Source organism: Mirounga angustirostris, unplaced genomic scaffold (assembly GCF_029215605.1).
Source record: "Mirounga angustirostris isolate CCGP_5_RB_7025 unplaced genomic scaffold, mMirAng1.0.hap1 SCAF_5, whole genome shotgun sequence".
Taxonomy (NCBI): Eukaryota; Metazoa; Chordata; class Mammalia; order Carnivora; family Phocidae; genus Mirounga; species Mirounga angustirostris.
Window position 1 is genome coordinate 123257035 of NW_026991713.1, and position 10691 is coordinate 123267725.

The 10691-nt window shown below is 41.2% G+C and overlaps 1 protein-coding gene across 1 annotated transcript in view; it reads right to left on the reverse strand.

The window, feature by feature from the left end:
• Window positions 1-9326, reverse strand: part of TMEM236 (transmembrane protein 236) — a 43217-nt gene extending 33891 nt beyond the window's left edge. The window contains exon 1 of the mRNA XM_045874330.3: window positions 5415-9326. Coding sequence (XP_045730286.1) covers window positions 5415-5671 — 257 coding nt within the window. The 5' untranslated portion in view covers window positions 5672-9326. The remainder of the gene's footprint in view (window positions 1-5414) is intronic.
• Window positions 9327-10691: the final 1365 nt, after the last annotated feature.

Genomic DNA, 10691 nt, shown 5'->3' on the forward strand with positions numbered 1-10691 from the left:
AATCAGAGGTCCATTGTCTATCTGTATTGTGAGAAATAGCATAGGAGAAGAACTCTAAGGTGCCTTCTAGCTTTAGGATTCTGTGGTATAATGTCAATACCATTGTACAAGCAAGAGGGAGATTAGATTTTTAAGGGGCAGGACTAATGTGCAGAGAACATTTTTCAAGAAGATTATTATTCTGTCAACAAAGACTGTAAAGGAGTGGGGGGGCTGTGGGGAGAAGAAGCAAAAGACAAGGACACCAGCTGGTGAAGGTTATCAGAGCCACAGCATTAGTTAATAAAATGTTCTTCATGCTTCCTTGAGCAAAACAACCAGGATAAATAATCTGATAGTGGATTTGAACACAGGAAAATTTGGGGAACCATGTCCATGTATGATGGCCCTGGAAATTAGTGCCTAACCGGGGTGAGGTTAACAGTCATGGAGAACAAAGAGGTGATGCAAGAGAGATGAAAGAGGAAGAATTAATGGAATCTGGTGACTTATTGCACAAGGTGGGAGAGAAAAGCAAAAGTAAATATATTCTTGATTTACTGGATATGGTGGGGCAAGGAAGAAAAAGCCTATAGTCAAGTATCACAAAATTCTTGCAAATGAATAGAAGATGGACAGATCCACTGAAAGAAAGAGGAGTGCTCTGGGAAGAAGTAACTTAAGCACCAGTGTTGAGTTCATGGTAACTTACTGATGACCTTCCCAGGTCTGAAAAGAGCAAGCTCTACCTTCCTTCAGTTTAACCAGCCTGTCCAGCAGTGCCCAGGCATTATTACCACTGTGCACATGACTTGTGTATGCCACTGTGGAATAGTAAGGTGCTCAAGAGACCAGGCTCTGGAGACAGAACACCCCATCGTCAGTGATGGCTCCACAGCACACTGGCTGTGTGGTCTTGTAATTTCTGTGCCCCAATTTCCTCATTTGTAAGATGAACACTGTAAGTGTTTACTTACATATAAAGGTCAGAGAATTGGGGCACCTGGGTGGCTCAGTCATTAAGCGACTGCCTTCAGCTCAGGTCATGGTCCCAGGGTCCTGGGATCGAGCCCCGCATCGGGCTCCCTGTTCGGCGGGAAGCCTGCTTGTGTTCCCTCTCTTGCTGTGTCTCTCTCTGTCAAATAAATAAATCTTTAAAAAAAATAAAAAGATAAAGGTCAAAGAATTAACTAAAATAATACAGGCAATGTGTTTACCACGATGTTTGGTACATAGTGCTACTATTGAAGAGCTTTCAATAAGTACTTCTCTTATTTTACTATGACTACAACTACTACTACTATTACTACCACTATCTTAAACAAATCAACAGCAAATCATGTCTAATAGGCTAAGAACTTAAGCAAGTAGAATGCAGTCCAAAATGTTGGCATGTTTCAAACATGGCACTGCCTGGAATTCATGACATGTCATGATTTAAGTAATTGTACTCTGAAAGATGAGAGAATTCCTGAAATGCAGCCCTGGGTCCCAAGGCATTCTGGGAATCCCCACAAATCCTCCATTATTATCCTATCCCCAGGTACTCTCTTCATTGAGATAGGCTCCAGTTGCAGACTAGTCTTGTAGCTCAGTGGTTTCACTCATTCACTGATATCCCAGGAAAGGGATTTCTCTTATTTACTGGGATATACAATTTGGTGTGTATATAAATAGCTTTTCCTCATTCCTCAACCATCTCCCTAGTCTATTATGAATTATGACAGGCATCTCTAAAAAGGAACAATCATTCTAAAGAGAATGAGGAGGTGTTTCACAAGAGTAAAGGAAAGAGCACTGGATTAAAGTTCAGACTCTACTGTTGATTTAGTGTGCATGTCTTAAGATCTCTGGCATTGTTTCCTCCCTTACAAAATAGGAATTATATCCACTTGGTCAACTTCACAACACTGGCATGCAGGTCAAGTGAAAAAATAAAACATAGAAGCACTGTATAAGTGCCAAATACTTTATGAGATATTCATGATATCACTATATTGGCCTTCATTTTTCTCAAAGGATAAAAGAGACCTACAAGGTTTTCCAAATTCAACGAATATCACTTTTAGCATATAATTTTCTTCATCCTCACTTCTCAGAGTCATTCTGAGGATTAAACAAGATCATGTTTTATTTATTTATTTATTTGGTTTTTTTAATTAGAGAGAGTGCACAGGGTGGGGAGGGGCAGAAGAAGAGAGAGAATCTTAAGCAGGCTCCACACTGAGCTCAGAGAATCATACGCAGGCTCCACACAGGGCTCAGTCTCACAACACTGAGATCACGATCTGAGCCAAAATCAAGAGTTGGACACTTATCCAAGCCACCCAGGCGGCCCTAAACAAGATCATGTCTTAAATGGAAATAATAAATTCAGCCTGAGGTAATAACAATAATATTCATTGAATCCATACTACGTGCCAGGCATTATGCTTAGAACTTTATGTGCATAATTTTATTCAGTTTCTTAAAACAGCACTCAAATGAAAAAGATATGGTTGTCCCTGTTATGCTCATGAGAAAATTAAGATTCAAAGAACTTAATTAACACACAAATCCTCACAGTCAATGTCAAAGCTGAGATTTGAACTTAGGTCTGTACCTCTCAGCTGTATGGCCAGGGCACACTCTTTACTAGCTGTATGACTCATTCTCTACTGAATACCAGCTTCATGGGGTTAATAATGCCATCATGAACTTACAGGGATGTCCTCAAAAAGGCTCATAACAATCTATCTGTGAATGCTAAGGATCTTTAAGATTTTGTGTAAACAACTATTTAAGCATTCTTTAAAAATCATTATTTCAATCCCTACCTTCTATAATACCAATTGTTTTTGCATCATCTTCATCTAGCAATTAAGATAAACACTCTGCCTTACCACATATATTAAAATATCCATATACACAATGTTGAGAATCATATAGAATATCCAAATATACATCTTTGGAGGGAATATATCTTAATGACACCAAAAGAGTTGCGTTGATCTTGAAATACACTTGGCATTCAAAGACAGAAAAAAAATAAAGGAAAAGTTACACAAGATAAAGGAAAGAGCACAGATTCAGACCAATCTGGGCTTAAAATCCCAGCTCCACCACTTATGAATTTATTACCTGACAAAGTTGATCACTTGTTAGAGTTTCTGTTTCTTTATCCCTAAAATGAGAACACTAGCACATAGCTTGCCAGGCTGTCATAAAGCTTAATTTTAATAGTACAGAATGTGTAAAGTTTCTAGAATAGTGCTAGGTAACTCTTCTCTTCTATGCCAGTAAGAGATAGCAATATGACAGTGCTCACGAAGGAGGCCATGAGGAAACAGTTTCACAGTTGCACTAAAACTAAACAACCTATCGTATATTATTTAAGAACACCTGTGGCCAGTCACACCTACAAAGAAAATGAAAGACCAGAAGAGTATTTCCCCAAAGAATTCACTGGAACATATAACTGTGACACAGCCCAAGACTCATTAGCACAAGGGGAAGACATGGACCAGACTTGTAAAACAAAATGTGTACTGGGGAGTAGAAATGAAAGACTACTCTCTTCCTTACCCTCAATTTACCCCAGCAGATTGGGATCTTGTCATTCAAAGACACAGATTAGGAGAGTGGTTAGAAGTACCGATTATGGAGTCAGATGGATGGAGGTCCAAAGTCTGGTCCTCTCACTCACTAGTTAAATGACCAGGGAAGTTGCATAACCTCTCTAATCATAAATTTCCTCTTGGGAATAATAATGATGAACTCAGGAAAATACCTACTTTACAAGGTAGTATAGAAGGAAATGAAATTCACATGTAAATCTCTGAGCACATACATGATCGGTAAAGAAGCAGTTATAACTTAATGATGATGATGATAACTCATATGGCAGGTTTGCTGCCTGAATGATATTCAGAACTTAGAGTCCCAGAGATTTGAGTCAATGTAAAAAAATATATGGAGTGCCTTTCTGGGCTGGAGTAAACAAATGGTTTCTACAGTTATTTGGATATTCCATCCTTCCCTCAAAACTCCCAGCCCAGCCAGGAGTCCTGAACCATCAAAGTAACTTCTAGGTGCTGTGAGGAGTGAAGGGCCCAGCTCAGCTCCAAACCTACTCCATAGGTAATCCTGAGACTTTGGGTCAAGGTTTGGAAAATCCCTAAACCCCATTCATAAATGCAGTGTCAACCAAATGGTTTATTTCCAGAAACCCTTCAATATATTTGCCCTCAGGGAACTGAAAGTCCCCTGGCAAGGTTCGTGAAACCACATCTAGAATAGGCACCCAGAGAACACCTGTGAACTCCACACTTCAGTTTTCCCCTTCTGTACCCTCCTGATACAACTAGACTGCTGTCTCTATGACTTTTACATTTCTGCCCTTGTTAAAATTCCCAGCTGCTTGCTTTTCAAATGTGTTGATGTTTTTTTACTTTAAAATAAAAGATCAGTATGAGGGATGCCTGGGTGGCTCAGTCGGTTAAGCGTCTGCCTTTGGCTCAGGTCATGATCCCAAGGTCTTGGGATGGAGACCTAAATCAGGCTCCCTGCTCAGCAGGAGCCTGCTTCTCCCTCTCTCTCTGCCCCTCCCCCTGTTGTGCTCTCCCTCTCTCTGTCATACGAATAAATAAAATCTTTAAAATAAATAAATAAATAAAAGATCAGTATGAAAGAAGGTTTAATGAAGCAAAGAAAACAAAAAAATCTCAGATGAGTAAAAATCAGATCTGAAGCTCTAAAAGGAAAAATATATTAGTACCAGAGATTATTTGTACTTAATCCATATAGGTGATATGGTCATCAAATTACTGCTGAACCAACATTAAATCTTAATTTATTTAAAATATTTCTATATTATTATTGAAGCAGTTCCCCCCCTCCCCCCCCACACACACACCAGGGAAACAGAATTTACTAACATAGTAAAGTATTATTTTTTAAATCTGAGTAAAGAGACTAGTTGCTTAAAAATCTCAGTTGGTTAAGAGTCAAAGGATGCTTTAGACCTGCAAAACAATGCAATATAAACATTTCAGAATAGACATTACTTTGTTTTGCACAAAAGTAAAATTCTATGTTATAATCTTACAATTATGATTTCTATAAATTAACTGTGTTAACTTTATGCAGTTCAGTGTACAGAAGAATTAGGTCCAACATTTAGTACTCAGGATATCAGACTTATGCTAACTGCAAGCTTATAAACACATGTAACATGTTGCTATCAGTCAGGAAAAATGCCCCCCCCCCCTTTTTTTTTAAAGGAAGATACCATAATATCAACACATTTATAGAAATGGTACTAATTACTTCTCACTAATCATAATGCGCATACATTATGTACATTTGTGCTATGCTAACATCCTTACCTGTAGTACCTGAGAAAGTATCTTTGAAAGCATCACAGAGCTCCCCTGCTTTAGAACGCTTTTACTTACCATCCTTTAATTTTTTTGGAAAGGTGATGCTTCTTGTATAAGAAAACTTTTATGGGAACCCAAATCAGTAGAGTTACCAAAGCCACATAGGCGATTGAAGAGGAAACAATCAGCCAATAATGCGTTTTCTCGGGGCTGCCCTCTCTGCTTTGATAGGCAGTGGCAAACTGTTCCACAATCACGAGCGTGGGAATGGAGAAAGCAGCAAACTCAAGAAGTTCAAAAGCCAGGAGCTTGATTAGTCTTCCAGAAGCCATCCTGAGGAAGGGCAAGCTGCTGAGGATCAAACACTCCCCCTCTGGTTGTGAGCAGCATATGGACACCAATACTGAGCTGGGATCAAGTTCCTTGTACTGAAATCACTAACCAGTGACTTTTTATTCTTTTATTGACCCTCACTGGGTTCAATGATCTTCCAACTGAACAAGCGAGGCCTCTTAAAGAAACAGAACAGTTGTGGAAATGATCACTTAATGTGTTTGCACGCCCATTATTCAAAGTCAAATGAATTCCTGAATATGCTTTGCAGCACTGGTAATAAGCAGGGCTTTCAGTGTAAGCTCGGATTGCCAATTGGAGCACTCAAAAAAATTTATGCAATATTTAACATTTGTTCAGTAGAACCACTGGAATTATATAATTTTAGAGTTAAAGGAGGAGGAGAGCTATAATCCAATCCCCGATTTCTGTATCTAAGCAGATCCAGGCAAAAAGAGATACCCAAAACCTGGGTCTTCATCGTGGAAGACTACCCCTTGTTTTTATTCAAAGTGCTTGAAAAAGGAGTTTGGATTCACACTGCCAACCTCCTAACCAGATTGCTTCCTGGTACTCGAACTATTTTTCTTGCATGTTGTTATGTAACCCAGATTAACATTTTTATTTTGCTGGTGAGGAAACCAACATATGTTGGAAACTTGTTATCAGGATTGACATATTAAGAGCTGTCTATATCTAGTCCAAAAGCATATCAAATATTTAAAAGACAACAACTGTCTCCATGATTATCCTCCCTTCAAACACTACTTGTGAGCACCTGCAATGAGCACTTTGCCTTTGCTAGGTGCTGGGGTGTGAAGGTGAATGGACAAAAGATTTCTGCCCTAAAAATGCTCAAAGTCCAATAGAGAAAACAAACCTGTGAACAACAAAAATCGCTGAGGTCGGAAGTACAACTTAAGTGCTATGGTAACACAGAGGAGAACTTCCTCTTTCGGCTGTGGGAAGGGAGGGAGAGATAGGGATGAGGAAGACAGATGGCAGGTTTTGGGGTGTCGGTAACATTCCAGACACAAAAAAAGAAGCCAGGAGGCTGGTGTGGTTATGAGAATCTGGTGTCACATGGCAGGAAGTAGAGACAGGTGATGTTAGAATTGGCTGGGGTCAGAATGTAAATGTTCCTTGAGGGATTTGGGTGTGGGTTGGGTTGGGGTGGGGTGGGGTGTGTGTGTGTGTGTGTGTGTGTGTGTGTGTGTGTGTGTGTGTGTGTGTGTGTGTGTGTGGCAGTCAGTGAAAAGGCAATGTTTTCTGGACAGAAGAGCCACTTAACTTGATCACGTGGAAAGCGTAGTGAGTGCTGCTGGTGTGGAGGAAGGACGGGAGCAGTGTTAACCTGGAGGTGGGGAAGCCAGGGGGGAAGCCACCGAGCAAACTGGGCAGGAGGGAGAGACTTTGCTGCAACCAATGAAGCAAGAACCACGAGGGAAGCACTGATCCTGATCCCTTCCACATGCTTGCTTCTTTAGATGGCTTCCCCTGTGCCTGCTGGCAGCCTGACACATGCCAGTATTTCTCTGGGTTCCTCTCTGCACAGGCAGAAGGGGCCCTGCGCTGCCTGGCTCCCCGGTGCACCTAGGATTCTGGTAGCGGCTCTGAGGATTACGGCCTCCTGCCCTCCCACTGCAACACAATTAGTCAGCCGGTTCCTCAAGCTATTTCATTTGAACTTGAATTTCCAATCTGCTGATGTTTAGCAGATGTCCTCTCAAATGAACGAAGAGACCTGGAAGACTGGTACCAAGAACAGGAAAGGACAAGGTAGAAAAGCCATCCAACCCGTAGTTCTGTCACCAACTGTTTCTAATATCACATAATTGTCATTGATTCTCTGTATCATCCCTGACAAAACTTTCAATTTAAGAGAGACTGGATATAAATTAGACTCTAACCTCCTAGCCCTCTTGAGTCATCAATGCTATGTTGTGTTATAATTTCTTCTACAAATTCTGTGTATTAACAGGAATTGTGACCTGGGCATTTGAAGACAGTTGTTGAATAAAATTGCCTGGCTCCAAGCAAAAGGACTCTGGCCCAGGTCTTTAATTCCATTTTAAATACTCAATTTTTATTTCCATGTATGGGAATTTAAAAATGGCACTCACTTTATATTTCTCACATATAATTTTCCTCCAGTTCCTAATCTCTCTTCACCTTTACCTTCAAAGACAGCATTCATGTGATGTGACCTGCAGTTCTCTATGGCATGGAAAGCTCTGATAACTAGCTGTGCTTTCTCTGAACAGGAGGGAGGTTGTGATGCTTGCCCACTACCCACAACAAGCCCACCTCCACGTAAAGGAAAGAGCACCTGTGTTCACATTGTTTATAAACACTTCCTGTGAGCAGATCATGGTAGAGATACAGTCCTTCCTGACTGATATTCTGGTTAGGGGTACGTCACCAATGCACAGGTAAGACCTGAGAACATTGATGGAGTGAGCTGGGCATGTCAGGGCTGTGAAGGGCTCTCCCAGCACCATCCTCCACGCCCCTCTCCAGCCACATCTGGTTGAATAGGCCCTGGGCCGCAGAATGTCCCTCCGTAAACTGGGCCACGTGATCCAGCTTAGAAATTTGAACCAAGAAACGTGGGAGAATTTGGTAAGTGGAATTAAAGGAGGCCATGATTTGAAGTCAGGATTAAAACGACCCAAACTGTATGTGCTAGAACTCCCCCTGGCATGTTGTGACACTAGGTACTTATTTGCTGAATGAACCAAGAAACAAATGGAAGCCAAGTGGTGAGGGAAAGGAAGAATGAGTAAAGAAGCCAACACAGAGAGTGAAAAGACTGGAAGAGATCAACAGGGAGAGGCAACCAAAGGGCTTACAAAACGGGCTCTTCGGTCTTGGCAACCAAAAGGGCTTGAGTACAAGAAAGGAATATGTTTATGAGCAGAGGCGAAATATTATACAAAAACAAGATGTAAGGCTACTGGATGATTCAGAAGAAGGGACTGAAAAAAAAAAAAAATCAGAGTAGAGTTGATCAGAGAGGGCTTCTCGCAGGAGGTAAGTTTTGGCCAAACTGATTTTTCGATTGACTCAAAGCAATATCCATATATTACTACAGCAACCTTCTCTGTGTCATATAATGACATTTTCTTTGAAAATTAGTTCTAAGACTGTTCATGATATAGTGAGTCAGGAGAGGGGTAGGAGAGAGAAGCAGGCTGTAGATGCTATGTATACCAGTGTGAATGGCGCAATCTCATTTTTGTTTTAAAATATCATAGCTGTGGATTTAAGCATAAATAAAAAATCCAGAAACATACTCATCAAACTAACAGTGCTGCCCCTGGGGAATGGGTGAGGTGGGGTGAAGGGGTTTTCACTTTTGATTTATTAATATTTGCATAACTGTAATATTTCACCAGCATAAAAATTAGAAAATAATTTTAGCTTAGTAACAATCAATTAAACAAGGCAATTCTGGCTTAATAAAAATTTAATGTTCTATTTTTTAAATCTTTCCTCCACCAGTTTGCTTTCCCTAACTTCTCGGCAAAAGCAACATAAATAAATTCCACTTCCGGGCGCCTGGGTGGCTCAGTTGGTTGGGCGACTGCCTTCCGCTCAGGTCATGATCCTGGAGTCCCTGGATCGAGTCCCGCATCGGGCTCCCTGCTCGGCAGGGAGTCTGCTTCTCCCTCTGACCCTCCCGACCCTCCCCTCTCTCATGTGCTCTCTCTCATTCTCTCTCTCTCAAATAAAATCTTTAAAAAATAAAAAAATAAAAAAAATAAATTCCACTTCCATTTATCCCTTAGACAGCAGCACTAAAGAGCAATGAAGTAGCCAAGAGGCAAGCAGATGGGGAGAGCCTTGAATAACGGTTTGCGGGCTGGAGAGTGTGGGCAGAATTTTATTGCCTTCTCCTGATCTCACATAAGAGCAGGAAGAACATAGCCTTCCTCCCGCAGGCCCCACTCTAAGAGTTTCCTCCCCACTGAAAACTTTCCTTACTCTCCTCCTCCAAACGGAAGCAAGCCTTTCCTCCTTTGAGTCACAACACCTACTGAATCCTTCTGGATTCACCCACATCTGTACTGTAGCACTTGTTTCCCTATGTGGTTTGCACACTGGGTCCCCTACAAACCGGAAGCTCCCTGAAGGCAGAGAACACTTGCTTTCATCTTTGTGTCATCATACCTCAGCACGGCACTTCTAGCACGTCATAAGCCCTTGAAAGATCTTGTGGAAGGAATGGATGGAGATGAAGGGTAAGAGAAGTGGTGGGCAGGAAGGGGAATGTGCCAAGCTTTGATAATGGCTAATTCATCTTTTATTACAAGGGAATCCTGGCTCTCACACTGACCTTTCAGAAGGAGAAATCATGTATTACCTGTCCCAATACAATCTGTCCTCTCAGCCTACGAGATTTAATTTCCTTGTGTGGTCCAATTACAGCCCCCAGGTTTCCTTCCTGCACAGCCATGGCTCTGTAAGGTCTCTACAGAAGAGAGAAAACAAAGACTCTGGGGATTGCAGTTTCTTCATCTCAAGATGCATGTTAGGAAAAGACCATGCCTCTTTGCAAGCATTCACAAAGACTTAGGTCTCAGTGTTACAGTATCTTTCCCAACCTTCTCTAATCCGTATGCCCTCAAAAAAGCATATTCCATAATGGATTTGAACCATTAACAAAGGAGACTGGGGAGGACCGGCTGGTATTTGTCTGAACCAAGGCATAACCTTTAATTATTTAAGAGTCCTCAGCTCTTCTAAAGTATCTATTTGTCTAAAATTTCTGTAACAGATTGGGAGGCAGGGTAGATTCCTTCATCAGGGATAGAAAACAAGCTAGCAACATTAAGCTACTGGGAGGAAATAATGCTAGACCCCTAACTTAGAGACAAAGACAAAAGGAGATTAGAGAGGGTTTGAAATCACCTACCCTTCAGCTGAGACCAGTTTATGCCAATCCTGATTCTTTCCCTTCTAAGTCCCCTGATGAGTCCACCATGCAAGTAACTGGAAGGACACGGAGGGGGACAT